The sequence below is a fragment of the Adelges cooleyi genome, unplaced genomic scaffold, assembly GCF_023614345.1.
Source record: "Adelges cooleyi isolate 19-005CV unplaced genomic scaffold, UGA_ACOO_1.1 ACOO_flye_CR_arks_rails_tigmint_CR_PRNA_23, whole genome shotgun sequence".
Lineage (NCBI taxonomy): Eukaryota > Metazoa > Arthropoda > Insecta > Hemiptera > Adelgidae > Adelges > Adelges cooleyi.
Genome location: NW_026095893.1, coordinates 4745370 through 4760761, shown reverse-complemented (window position 1 = coordinate 4760761; position 15392 = coordinate 4745370). Strand labels below are relative to the sequence as shown.

Here is a 15392-nt window from a genome sequence, read left to right as displayed (position 1 = left end):
TTCACTTATTTAATTTTATAAGTGTGTAATATTAAGGAAATCATTAATAACATGATAGTTATGATGTTAAACTTAAATTTATTGATCACTCAAATATTAAAAAAGATACTTATTTTTATATTTAATAATAGTATAATATGTTATACATTAACATAAATGTATAAACAAATGGCTAATATAAATGTTGTATTGTTGTAATGTTGCTCTTTTTAAACAAAAAATAATGTAACAAGAAGAAAACATTGAATTGAAGCTAAACAAAATTTAATATTGCCTGGGTTTACTAAAAAACTATAACTGGTCTTAAAATTAAGTCATTATTATATTTGTCTTTCGCGTACATCTATTCTTAACAATAAAACACATTTTTAGTAATATAGGATAAGTAACAAAATTAATCAATAACCTTTGGTTGTGTGTAATAATATAAAAAAAATAATGCAAACAACTTACAATACATTTTAAGGTATTTTGTATTATGTAGATGTAACTCCTCTTCTGGCAACTAATAAATTTAATATTTTATGCTTCTTGATATAGTCCACAGCTTTTTTATGGGTGACCATGGTAAAATCATATCCATTACACTTGAGAAAAATTATACAATTAAATTAGCTTATAAATTAACATAATAATAATAATTAACTGAAACATTTATGAATTAAGAACTATAAAGATCTAACAAGTACCTGTAATATTTTGTCGTGTATTCGTAAACCAGATCTAGAAGCAGGACTCCCATCATGAACTTCAGTTACATAAATGCCCTTTAATACAAAATTTAATAATTATACTATCATTAAATAATTTGTAAATGCGATGTTTAATTCATTAATACTTTGAAATATTTAAATTACTTACGTTATCAGTATACCCTTGAGGGCTTTTTCTAAAATCTTGGTCAATTCCTCCGCCGATTTTAAACCCACATTTTAATAATTCTCGGCCATCATTATCAATAGCTGATTCTTTAGTTAATGTAATGGGTATCTAAAATGAAAATGTATTTAAATAAGAGGGTCAATAGTATGTTACTATTTACATGGATTAAAATATTATTTTTGAACAGTCAACGCATATCAAATTTGATTCTTAATTGAACACCAAGTTGGATTTTTATAACTGTTTTAGCACTATTTTCTAAATATAAAACAGCTCTGCCGTAATGATGTATAATGTGGGGTTTACACGAGTTGATTTCAGCTGATTGACTAGGCTGTTTGATCATGTAAATAGCAGATTAGTTGCACGGCGGAAATCCTCTTGTGTAAACCTCGCTTAAGTGTTACCTATTTATAATTAGTTGGTAATAAAATAATACTACTTCTGTTCCAAAAAAAAAAACTGAAAATGAGATATATACATCAGTATTCAATAGAAAAATGTACAGAATATATTATGCATGTCCAAAGGATGGCAGAATTTTATTGGGTACTTCAATCTTGATGAATACACAAGAAGTGGATACAATACACTTTCAAAAGAAAATGAATATTTCATATATTAATATTATATATGATGATATTTATTAGCAAAAAGACTGGTTGTGAGAACCTAGAAAACCTGATCTGACCAACACTAGTACAAACTATAAAGGTGTGGTAAATATATTGATTAGGTATTGACTTATTACACACTTCCGAAACATTTTTTTATGGTTTTTTATAAAGCTAATATAATATATCATTAGTCGTTAAAATACTCACACTAAGGCACTCCATGGCAGTGCCAGGTTGATGAGTGAATGCCATTTTAGCACACATTGCATACTATTTTTATTAAACTTTTTTCTGAAGATAAATTTAAAGAGATATTATCCCTAGTATTAATAAGAAATACTTTAAAAAAACAAGTAGATAATTATTCTTAATTATTAAATAGGTATTTTACAACAAAACTTCACACCATTTTACTAAAGACCGTATACTAATCACATTGCACACAGCCCAATGCCAATGTGATCTGAATTCTGATTTCTGATAAATTGACGATGACGTCATAATAGCTTATCATTTTTTATCAGTCATGGCCATTCTTGATTCTTCTATTGACTCATGAACGATGAACCGTGTTTTACGGTTACTGTTAGAAAATTCCACAGCGTAACCTCCCATAGCTCAAAAAGACATGCCCAATAGGTGAACAAATGTAGACCATTAAGTTATGATATTAGATTTTAGCGAATTGTGATACGTAGATCATTGACAGAAGAAATAGGACATAAATTGTATCTAATTAACTAAAAGGCGTATTTCAAAACTAGTAACAAGCCAACTACTTATGAACTTTTGTTTTTATATATATTAACTAAAAACTAATAAAAACATAATATTATAATAGGCATCCCAATAAAAATTTACCGGCCAATTTTTCCGTCAAAAACTACCCATTTAACTTCAATCGGTCCGATCATTGTATTGAAGTGATAAGACTTCTGAAAACAGATTTGAATTCGGCATGAAGTCTACTTGAGATCGGTCAGAGTATTTTTTTCAATTTTTAATTTTAACCCTTTCCAAATTTGATTTTAAAATTTAGAATTTTATATATTGTTCAAACGTGTTTTATACATAGTAGGAATAAGCTATCAAAAAAGTACTCCGACCGATCTCAAGTAGACTTCATGACGAATTCAAATCAGTTTTCAGAAGTCTTATCGCTTCAATACAATGATCGGACCGATTGAAGTTAATTGGGTAGTTTTGATTGAAAAATGAACTAAAATGGCTTTTACTCATAGGCAAAATTATTTAAATTAAAAATAATACCATGAAGCTTTTACAAATTACCCGGTAAATTAATTGAAATGGTCGAAATTTATTAAAATCACTTTTTTCTTAAATATTGCCTATACAAAACACCTTAAAAATTTGTCGGTACCAATAGCCTTAAAAGATCTAAAATAGTCAATTTACATTTTACATGGAGTATAAATTTAGAAATTGTTAATTGGTGCAGTTTAGCTGTCTACAGCGTGGTTTTGTGATAAGATTGTCTGATACACACCTTAGTAGATAGATGCTTGAATAATGCGAACAGCGAAGTGGTATAAACGTTACAACTATAAATTAGGTTTACATACAATTCAGTTTAGTTAACATGTTATTTTAAATAGATTTTCAATAAACAAAGAGCTAAACGATTTATAGTTAAAACTTAAAAGTTATAAAAGTTCAGTATGTTGTACAAAAAAAACATGTCGTGTCTGTAGTGATCATTTCACCTAAAATTATTTTAAAATCAATGTTAGAAGTAGAAATAATATTTTATTAATAAAGACAGCCGTTCCTACAATTTTAATTAAAAAAAAAAAAAAAAACCCGAAATTATTAATGTACAGCATGATAACAGAAATGGCTTCAATTGAAAATATTACAACATCCTTGTATGCTGTAAATACTGATGTACAGCTAGATGATTCAGAGATGTTATTGGAAGAAAATCCTACAGATGTACAGCTTGGCGACTCTTATATAGTGGAAAAGCTTATAGTAACACCTAAACAATTTAAAAGACAACTAATGTGTCTTAGATGATCCTGATAATAATATTAGCCCATCTTGGTCATCACTCATCATACACACCCTAAAAAGAGGAAGACCTATAACTCAAGTCTGGCTACACCTCGCAAAATAATAATGAAGAGCAAACTTAAAATCCTTCGACAAAAAGTTAAAAGACTGAAAACTAAAGTAAAAACTCTTAAAGATTTATTGGGAAAACTTAAAAATAAAAGGATTGATCTGAAATGACCCATGTGATTTACATTTAACTTAAAATTTTAAAAAATGAACTGGTTAATCAAAAAAGAAAACCTACTTAAATATACTTAAATATTACTTAACTAATAGTGAAATTAACACTATTTTGTGGGTCTACCAATCAAAGTCTCATTACATTACAAATTTGCAAAAATATTTTTATCTAAAGAAAACTTTTTGTTACAAAAATAATCTTTAAGTCTAAATTTTGAATATGTCTAATGTTTAAAAATTTTATACTTATACATAATTGTAATATTCCTGTTTTAATTGCCAATGTTTCTATTTTTTTTGTAAGTTGTTTCAATTTCAATTATTAATTGTTAAATAAATTGTATGTTTTCATTGGAATTTATATTTTATATTATTCAAAAGTCAAAACTTTGTTACCTATATAATATGCAAGAGCGAAACTTTTATGAGTTTTGTGAATTAAAAACCTATTTTTTTATTATAGTAAGCAATTTTACTGAAATTAAAAATTCTTAAAGTTAATTTTATGATAATTTTTTTATACATTCATCATAATGTAAAAATGAGCTCTGATAAGAAAAATCGGCCATTTATCCGGCTTCAACATTAATTCTTAGTCGGCTACCGGGCCATCTGCAATATAATATGTACATCTGTGGCTACTACTACTACTACTAATCACTTACGTATGATACTTTCTTACTGCGCTTGGTTTGGAATTTACTGGTTTGAACCTACTATCCACCGATTCGCATCGAAGCGTTTATTATAAGTGATTTTATTACTATCAGTTATAATAATTCCTGTAGACCTGTGACCTCCCCGTCCCCACTATACCAAGACGCCACTGTATTGGCTTTATTTTTAAATTAAAAAAAAACTAATTGTGAAAGTTTATACAGTCGGTATAGTCCTTATTATTCTTTAGTAATTATAATAATATTTATTTGATTTTATAAGTACCTATAATTTATTATTATCATTACTATGATCTTTTATCTATTGTTAATGTTATAATTTGTACGTATGCATCATATATAATTTATACCCCTTTAAAAATCTTATTTAAGCCACTGTATTGCTAATTTCTATACTTTCTCATTCAATTTCTGCTCACTTTATAAAAAAAAAGGACTTATCAGTTACCTATGGCCTAACACTTATAACTCTTATGCTATCGACATTTAGATTTAATATTAAAAAAAACAGAGAATAAGTGTAGCGAAAGTGAGAAAGCTTAGATGGATGATTGGCGTGACGAGGGAAGGTAAGATAAGGAACAAATACCCAAAAACGTCATAAGGTAGCATAGACGTGGTTGCGAAAGCAGCCAAAATGAGAGAAAATAGATGGTTTGGTCATGTTATGAGGAGAGGGAATCGTAAGTAGTAAGAATGGTAATGAAAATAAAAGTAGTAGTAAAGAAAGGAACATGAAGACCGAAAAAAGAGATTAGATGTGATTGGCAATGATATGAGGACTGCTAGTGTATGCGAAGATGATGTGGGAGATTGAGTCGAGTGGAGGTTTAGGATAAGGACGACCTGACTAAAATCGACCAATAATACCGAAAAACACAAATTGGTTGCTAGACATTTGATTATACCAAAGAAACCAAAGAGAATATGGACATGCATATGAATGGATAGGATACAGAACAATAGCTTTTCACTCTTGTAACGCCAAAATGTAGAGACATACGGCCAGCTACAAGGACGCTACCCAGGCCATTCCTAAGGAGTAAAGTATAGGCAATTTTTCGAAAAACCTTAATTTTGTGTTTGAACTGCAATAGTTTCTTATTAATACAGCATTGAGGAGACTTTATTGAACACCATTTTTTTTGTCAGACTATAACAGTCATTTCAATAGGATAAATTACAATTTTTTACCCATCAAAACTGTTTTGCGCGGGACAAATATGCGAGACCAGTATTAACATTATTTTTTTTTTATTATTAAATTGCTTTTGTGATTACACATTATAGCACACTATATGATCCAAAATAATAAAATACATTTTTAATATTTACATATATTTAAATAAAGATACCAGCGCTTAATATAAAGAAAATAATGAAAGAAACAACGATAGGGGAACGAGAATTGAGAAGAAGTTAGATATGTATTAACAGTAGATTTACCAAATTTTCACAATGTATAGATCAGAACTTTATCTACGGGGTAGTGTAGATAAAATTCTATAGCGTATTATTTTTTTATAAACAAATGAAAAAAGAATAAATGGATCTTCAAGAATGAATAATTTTGATTGTGCTAAGATATTAAAAAACGCTACCTCGTAGATAAAGTTCTTCTCTAATCATAAATGTGTATACGGTTAATGTAAAAACCTCCCTCGCATTCTTGTGTTCCGCAAAATCATTTTTCGTGGATAAATTACGGGTGGGTAGCGTCCTCTTAATAAAAAAGTTGAAAGAAAATAATCCTGACGACTACAAAAACGATTGATTTGATTTACCTACAGACGTGCTCGAATTGGAAAAAATAAAAGTAGGAGGACGTTTTAACTAAAAAAAAATAGCGTATCCAGAATTTATTTTACTCATAAAAAAAACACCACTTATAAAAATTAGTAGGGGTACGCTAAAAAATCTGAAATAATAGTTGGGATACTCAGTTCCCTCCCTAATTTGAGCACCACAGTCCACACACTGGCGCCTGGCGGGTTTGCTGCGGTCCGGCCCATAGACTTCATAATATAATATTATATAATGAACCGCGCATTTCGGCGTCAGGCAATGTAGGTAAATTTATAATAATGTATCATTAGAGACGGAGCTAATTTTTGGCAGAATGCCAAGATTAAAACACATGCCTAACTTCGCTGTGTCTGTCTCGCACATTTTACATTATTTACATAATTTTGTTTCAATACGCGGACCATTAAATAAAATATCTATCTTCTGGCCCCGGCATAACCCGTCCAAAATGACGGTACCTACTTAGCCAATGGCTCGTTTGGTGGCCCGGCGAACTTGGATTATTTTCACCACACACTTAACTTTTGGATCGCGTTCTGGTTCAACAATCCACTCGCTGTCCAAACCTGTTTGTGTATAGCCATTTTTAGCGAATTGACCGTTCTCTTATAACATAGGTTGGCCAGACCAAACTAAATTTTAACTTCCAAAAAACAAGTCTATATACATTATACTCATTAGTCATTACTAATTTAAACAAAACCATTTTACATTTATAGTCGATGATAATAATTACAAATATTAATCTCCGAGTTAAAAAAAAATATTTGAAAATAATAAATTAAATAATATTTTTACTTGATTTGTACTCGAAAATAAAAATGGCCATAGATAATATAATATATTATTAGGTATATGATAATAAAGTAACCAGCTGGAAAGTCGGAACTCTAGAGAGTGGCGATCATTTTTCGCTGTCGGTACCGTCCTTATTTACAAGACTTAAAATATACTTTATAAATTGTACATTATTTCTGAGTTGGGGCTTGGGCAAATACAAAATCGTGATAATTATTATTTATAATAATTTTGTTTGTAGGCTGTTGAGTCTGTAGACGACACCTTTATTTGTAGTCATCAATCTCTATAAGGTGTTACTCCATTGAATTAGTTTAGTTATAGGCTATAGCATAGACCACACATATATAATACTTAATAGTCCATAGACCTATTATCAATTGATTATTATTATTGTGTTATTAATAAATTGGTAATAGGTCTATGAGTTATAGTATGTGAGAATACCTATTTAAAAATTTAAATATTTTCTTATCATGTATATGGCCGCACTGAAACTGTTGGCAAACCAGTAGTGATTAGTGGATTATTTATTGATAATAGCCAAAAGAGGTGCTCAGTCAGGAAGACTGGAGTAGTGTTATGAATGTTCTCTATAGGAATTATTCGTATATTATTATATTGAATATTGATAAAACAGTTCAAATTGCAATCTTAATAATTACTTTTTACCTATTTATGATTTCGTAATTAACAAGTGATATTTTTTTCTACAATGTGACCCATGACAATTTGGACGTATTTTATTGTAAGTTGTATGTGTAACATTATTTTATGGAATTCATATTTGACAATGAGATCAATATTTTAGCTTGCAGTGATTTTTTTCATAAGTTTAATGTAAAATATTTTTGAATTATTTACATTAGCTGAAATGCGTAAGCATTGTAATACTTTCTACTCTCTTGTAGGGTTTAATCATTTTTTATTGGACGTTGATGTTGCCGTGTTTATTTGTTCAAATAATGATTAGGCGTGTTACTACCTATTGGAGTTTGAATAAAAAATAGTGAAACATCATAAACATAGTAAACGTAAGTACTTAACTAGATTTATTATGTTTTTTTTTATTGCTATGGAGTTTTGTTTGATAGTATCTAAATGTTAATTCAACAACTTAAATGTTTTAAAAATTGTCTTTATTTAAATCATTTTTTTGTTTAATAACTGCATTATATTATATTTGTTAGAACAACGCTAAACAATTATCCTATGAATCCGTGTACTTAATTTTTGCAGTATGTTTATTTTTTAAATCGCAAAATGTTTAATTGTTAAAATTTGTACAAAAACTGTAACTATATAGTTGTTAACATAGTTTTCATAGAAATGACTAATTATTATATTTATTGTATACATTATTAGGTATTATATATAAGACTCAACATGTCGCTGAACATAAAGACTGAACTCTTTAATGAGTCTTCGAGCGTTCCAGTGGTGAACTTATCTGATTCCTCTGATGATGAGATTCCGGCCACAAAGACAGAGAATATAAATATAAATGAGAAAGTTGAACGGCCAAGAACTCCAGAAACTCATTGTTCCATTTGCCTTGAAGAGTTAACCAATAGATGCTATTCAGATTCATGCTGGCATATGTTTTGTTTTGAATGTTTAAAACGATGGTCATCTGTAAGTTAAAAACTTGTTTGGATAAATACATGTGTATATTTTACTACATCTTTTCTTTAAGATTGAGTCCTCTTGTCCACTGTGTAAAAAAAGTTTTAAGATAATAAATCATACATTTAATGATGAAGGTCTTCATGAAACTTATGAAGTTCCTGTTCAACCCGACAGCCTATACAACCCGTAAGTAACGTATTGATTTGGATTTACTTTTTATTGAATTTATGTAAGTAATGAATTTTTTTTTCGTAGGCAAAGAATATTTTTACGTCCATTTCCTGAAGTGAATAGGTATGACTTGGTTAAAAACAAAATTAATTTTCTAGAGTAATGGAATATCATTAAAAATACTAACTAAGTCGTCTTTTGTTACATTAAGTAAAATTAGTATAATAATAATGTCAGTTTATTATAACTGATATTATTATTATGTTTTAAATTTTTCAGATATTTTATGCTATGTAATTACACCTAATTAAAACAAAGAATTTTATTTTAGATTTTTCAGAATGGATTTTTTCCTCAATTTTGTTAGAAGAAATGAAAGATATATAAGTGTGAGTGACAATTCTGATTATATGGTGCAAATCCCAATTCCTCAAGAACCTCTTTATGGTCCAGAAGGCCGTCGTATTCCTCATCAATCAATTGGTAAAATTATGTTATTATTAATTCATAAACACAAGTTCTGGGAGTTAAGTTATATAAATATACTCGTATAATGTAATTGTAAATGTTTGCTAAACATTTTAATTTACTATGTAAACTTGTATAATTGTCTAGCTCATCTTGCAAGAGTAAGAGTATATAGTGAAAATTTATGGGCTGAACCATTACCCGACTTAAGTGGCCGATTTAGAGATTGCAGTTCTGCTTTTTATAGGTAAATATTTCTTTTAAACTAATTAAGTGATTACAATTTTTTTAAGTATAAATGTGAACTATGACTTCTTTAAGAAGTGTATACAAGTTCTTTAATTGTTAAAAGTTTTTTTTTTTTTATGACCAACTGAAAAGCAATGACTGGAAAAAACAAATTCAATTTCTTTTTTGAGGAACTTTTTACTTCTCATGTAGTATATCTTTATAAATATTTTCCAAAATTGAGTTACTGTTATTTTTCGAAACTTGATTGATTTTTGAACAATTTGAGATTTGATACATCTTTGTAGCTGAAAATTTGACTAAGTTGCCTTAATTGCTCTTTGAAGTTTGTGAATGTTTTGGCGTTTTTCTCAAAATCAACTTTGCTTACAAGAGGTCCCTTAAATGTGCTAAAACTTTCATGGATTGAAATATCATGTGGATTATTTTCAGATGTTATCATAACATATAATTTATCCTTTCTTTTTTTTTATTAAAATAATTGTTGTATACTTTTTTTTTTACAGAAATAATCCTGCACAAATGCATAGATTGGCATCCTTTATATTAAGAGATATATCGGCTATCAGAGAAGTTGAGAGATCTGATAATCCGAGGTCTGATTCAACTAGCAATGACTTTTTAACTAATACAATAATGCAAACAATTTTAAACTATGAAATTCGTGATACATATATGACTGCCATGTTGAGACCATACCTTGGAGAACATTCTACTCATTTTTGCCACGAGTTACATAATTATGCTTCTAGTCCATATGATATGATTGGTTATGACCGTAATGTAAACTATAATAATCGACCACTTTTTACTTCACAACCACAAGCTGGTGTAAATGTAAGATTAACATATTACAAATCTTAGAACTTAATATTATAAAAAGGAATATTTTTAGGTCACTACCAACAATCCACTACCAATTATTTCTAATTTGCCTCCATGGATTCGACTACCTCAATTGAGTGATACAATTGTTGTGGATTCTGATAGCGACAGTGATTCAATTAGAATGCATACACAAGAGGTTATAGTAGTCAGTAGTACTTCGGATGATTCTGAAGTTGAAATGCTTAACCACCCTTTTAGACCAGTTGATACGTATGATTTGTCGACTAGGGATCAACCGTCTACATCTACTGGTATACGTGATTCTTTAGACCGACCGACTACCAGGTATTATTACATAACTTAAGTACATTTTTAATAGAGCATAAATCTGAGAAGGTATTGGTTGGGCAATGATAAAATATACATCTAAATTCCTATGTTGCGTGTGAGATAGACAGAGACGGGCATAATCGGTGTTCAATCCCCTTAACAAAAAATCAGAATTATGTTGAATTTTATGTCAAACTAAAAAATAAGCAAATGCTTAAAGCACCTAAGCCCAAGCTCTGCTTATCAGCCTTGGTTTTAGGGTTTTGAACTTGCTCGTTATCTTATTGTTTTATTCACTTGTCAATATCTAGATCATAATCTTCTTCAAGCTTATTCCTATCACCTATATTTATATTCTTCAGTGTTATGTTATCATTTAAGGCTGCGCAAACTGTGCCCCTTTTTTTACTAACATGTGTGTGCGTGGAAGGGGGGGGGGAACTAATAACAATTTCAGATATTTTCAGAAAATGTCAACATTTTGTATATCTCTAAAAGTCTAAATTTACGGCAACCACTTAACCCAGAAGTAATTTTCATCTCTGATTAACCACTAAAATAATTTTTTTATGTAGATCTATACTTTTTCACCCAAGAAACTTTATTTTGCCAGATGTTAAAAAAGTTCACTTCTTCAAAATTTAAGGGGCCTTTACACTACCATATAAGACACATTGTATAAATAATTTTTAATAAAACAACATTAAACTAAAATTTCTAAACTTATATATTAACACAGCAAAGAGGTATCTATTTTGATATTTCATATTATTTTGCAACTTGTTTAATGCATACCCTATGTCTGTACTGAAAAAAAATCTACTTACATACATCCCTATTCTTCCTTCCCCAAACCTCTCTAATTATAGAAAGAGGCCCTGCAAACATAGTAACACATAGCCTCATTATTTTACAAGTAAGCCATGCATGTTTTTTTCCATTGTTCAGCATTATCCTTTAAAATAAATATTCTGCAATTCCAATTACATTATTTTGAACATACTTTGAATATCATTCTACTAATAAATTCTTGTTCTATTTCTATTACTACATTTTATTTTTTAATTAACACTTTTGTTCATTATTTTTCCTGTATAAATATACATTCAAAATATATTTCTGTTATTATTAACATAATTATTTTGTACGGAGGTGTTTTGATAGTAAATAATGCATTTACATGCGGTCGTTTGTTAATGCATATTAGAATTTGATTTTAAATTCCCAAATCAAAATCCAATCAAATTTGGATCGCTGAGTAAGTTTAATATAATTGAGGGATTGTTTGTTTCGACAATTACATGTACATGTGACCATTAACTTTTCAGTTTACTTTTGGTTATTATATCTTATATAAAGCACACTTTTTTTTTTTTTTTTAAATAAAGCACACTCGGTGAATTATTTCTGAGCAATCAATGTACTATAAAGAATCGATCGATCTATAACAATTAGTGGGTTCAGACAAAAAAAATAAAATGTGGTATAAAACCACCAATACTTTTTTACCTCAGATTCAAAGCTAAAAATGTATTTAATGATAAAGTATAGTTAAATTGTAAAACATAACTTTGTGATTAAATAATCTTTTTTTGTTATATATAGGTATAATCTCAGAAGGCGAAGATTGTTTTCACCTGCATTAAGTGATTCGTCGGGTTGTCCTGTACATATGTCCCAGATAGGACGCTCATCCACTTCTAGGCGAGGCAGAATTATAATAGATTCTTCATCTTCAGATGATGAAGCATTACCTACTACTCATGATAATTCTCGTGCAATGCGCATGAAAGCGGAAATTGTGTATGGAGAAAGAAAACGAAAATTGAAAAAAAATAAACAGAAAAAAAGAAAAAGAAATGTTGATAATCACCGCACGCCTAGAATCTGTTACGGTAGTAGAAGGGCTCGACCGTTTTCAAGTGCATCTTCGCTTTCATCTTCAAGTGATTCTGACGAGAGAGGTGACAATTTTGTGGGTAGCTAATTAACTGTTGCCTTGAAAAAAGAATTACAGAAGTAAACACATACCATTTATGATAATATATTTATTGCCAAATTAATTGAATATAATATTAACAAAACATTCAGTTAAGAAAAAAAACATAAGAAATACTTATGCAAGTTAAAATTGTATTTTAATATTATACTTATAGAGAATAATTATAAATGGAAAATTATCTATTATGTAAATATAACTATGACTATGTAGTTAAAATAATTATTGTTACTTTCAATGTGTATATTTGTAAATTTGTATTTTGAGCCAATTAATAAATCTTTTTTTTCTTAAATAATATTATTATATTTTTCCTAAAAATATACTAATATTACCTAAAATACCAAGTATTGGTATTTTTATTAATATTGAGTTGATTTATATTATACTACATTGCCATTTTTGTGTGTTTATATAATAACTAATTTGAAGATAACACTCAAATTTTTATGTCCACCACACATGTAAAGTGGATATGTCAAAATCTAAATAAATAGATATTTTCTCATCGCTGTCCATCAATACAAATTTTTGTCGGAATTAATTTAACATTTGATTGATAATATATAAACCATATCAGATGTTTCTTTTTGAAATATAATTTTTTTAAGCAGACAAATCCAACAAAATTTAGTTTTATTTTGACACACGTATGTTTTCACGTCATTTAGGGGATACAGTTTTATGTGTACTAGTATGGTTCAATTATACTTAGATTTCAACCATGGATACGGTAAAAAAACAAATATTCGTTACTACTGTTTCATTTAAACATTTTGTTTAAGCTAATGTGAAGTATTAATTTTACAATGACCTTTTGTTTGTTTCATCTGCTAGCACAATTACTTTAAAACCACTGGTCCGATTTTCTCGAGTAGCATTTACATATCAATTACATTAAAGCGTATACCACTGGTCATTTGTAGTAGGAGCGAGAAATAATACAATTATGAAACCAAGCAATATATATATATAGGCTAAATTGCAAACGGTTAAAACGGTTATACAGCGAAAATTATATTTATTTCTATTATTTAAAACCGCAAAAATTGTTATGTCGGGTCGCATTTTCTTGGGCTTGGACTGGGGATTGAAAACTCTCCTGTATGCGACCGTTCTGTTACGAGGAGGATTGTCGCATGCATTATTGTTTTTACGGATATTATAATTGTGTGTGTGTTTATTAAATTTTGAGTTGCTTTTCTTTTTACTTAATTTAGAAATGTTACCTTTTCTCCCATCTCTTTTAAGGTAATTCAATCTAAGTGTTCTTTAATAATAAGTGTATTGTGCTAAAGACCGCATCTCCCGAGGCAGCCAAAGTACGGCTCTTGTTTCTTTGCTAGTGTCAGTACTTGCGTTCATGCTACCAACCTGTTTATTATAGTTATAAAGCTAAACAATATAATTGTCCTGAGGCATTATACTATTTATAATCAGAGACTTACTCGCTGGATGGAAAATCACCTGAGGCAGAAACAATCCAGAAAGTGACTAGAGCTCTGCCACATTTATGCGCACTTACTAAAAGGCACCTTAGTGTTTAGATAAACGGTATTAAGTAATTTTATTTACAGTGTGTGTGTTTAACGGTTCGTGTACCAAATTGCATATACGACACACTCGAGAGGTCGAAATTTAAAGAATTTCACTCCTAAGTTCTACACCCCGTAGTGAACTAATAGTTCATACAACCATTTTGTACAGTGGTAAGATAAAATACACTTAAAATTTGTAAACATTTTTATGTATAAACTATAACTTAACAAAACCATAACTTGTATAGATTAGTTTTGATTCAAAACAAAGCTTATACGTACCTACAGGACAACGTATCAACGACTCCATCCAAATTAAGAATAAACAAAAATATAATGTTTCTAAAGGGTTATAATATAGTAATAATTATAATAGAAAATATAAAGAAAACTTATTGGATCGAGTTGAAATTTATATGGGACAAGTATTAGACATATCTAGGTCCATCCGACAATAGCCTCAAATCTAATTTTAACCAAACCCCTTCTTCCCACAGGAGGTAGAAGTTTTTTTGGTTTAATTTTTTAGCCACAGTTTTAGGGATGATGAGTTGAAAATTGGCCTAAAGGTAAGGCTAATATAAATCAATATTAAAATACATAGGTAATAATAATAATTTCATTGGGTTAAACAATTATAAGTCCAAAATAACGAGGTCAAATCCCTAAACGGACCTTGCCCATTTAACCTATACATACTCTTTTGTATCACATTATTTAGTCAGTTTAGTGAAAATAAGTAAATATATGTCAATGTAATAATTCGATAAAAATTGTTTTTTCTACAATTTTAATTTTTCCGCTGTCTGATAGATTTAAATTTGAATTGTTATTAAATTTTTCTGTTAAAATTTGAGGGTTGAGACTATGTTTAATTGATAATGTGCCGGTATTTATAGTAAAATGTAACAAAAGTTAATATGGTTGGTTTCCATAATAACTTTTTCCTAATTTACCTAATTACATTTTTTGAGTGGCGGGCTTATTTACTATTCATTGATAAAAAAAATTGTAAAATGTATAAATTAATAATTTACTTGTTCCTATTTGTTTATTGTCTTTGGTTATTTATTGTTGGTTGCACTGTTAAGTGTATTGCTCTCGTATGACACCGTCCTGCGCGGCGCGCTCTATAATGAATGTA

The 15392-nt window shown here is 29.0% G+C and overlaps 2 protein-coding genes and 1 pseudogene across 3 annotated transcripts; 2 read left to right on the top strand and 1 right to left on the bottom strand.

The window, feature by feature from the left end:
* Positions 1 to 170: 170 nt before the first annotated feature.
* Positions 171 to 1957, bottom strand: LOC126835620 (tax1-binding protein 3 homolog). The gene is made up of 4 exons (XM_050568316.1): positions 1707 to 1957; positions 862 to 990; positions 690 to 767; positions 171 to 587 (listed from the first exon to the last, which is right to left on the bottom strand). The coding sequence occupies exons 1-4, from the start codon at positions 1761 to 1763 to the stop codon at positions 477 to 479; spliced, it is 375 nt and encodes a 124-aa protein (XP_050424273.1). The 5' UTR covers positions 1764 to 1957; the 3' UTR covers positions 171 to 476.
* Positions 1958 to 3029: 1072 nt separating this feature from the next.
* On the top strand, positions 3030 to 3823 carry LOC126835856 (uncharacterized; annotated as a pseudogene).
* Positions 3824 to 7588: 3765 nt separating this feature from the next.
* LOC126835364 (E3 ubiquitin-protein ligase Topors) lies at positions 7589 to 13008 on the top strand. 2 transcript variants are annotated; one of them, XM_050567889.1, is made up of 10 exons: positions 7589 to 7784; positions 7948 to 8070; positions 8402 to 8671; positions 8733 to 8851; positions 8921 to 8959; positions 9168 to 9319; positions 9452 to 9551; positions 10060 to 10390; positions 10449 to 10726; positions 12317 to 13008. In XM_050567889.1, exons 3-10 carry the CDS (start codon positions 8423 to 8425, stop codon positions 12696 to 12698), a joined length of 1650 nt encoding a protein of 549 aa, XP_050423846.1. In that variant the 5' UTR covers positions 7589 to 7784; positions 7948 to 8070; positions 8402 to 8422; the 3' UTR covers positions 12699 to 13008. The 2 variants fall into 2 exon arrangements, with proteins under 2 accessions (XP_050423846.1, XP_050423847.1); XM_050567890.1 differs by having other exon boundaries at positions 7589 to 7876.
* Positions 13009 to 15392: the final 2384 nt, after the last annotated feature.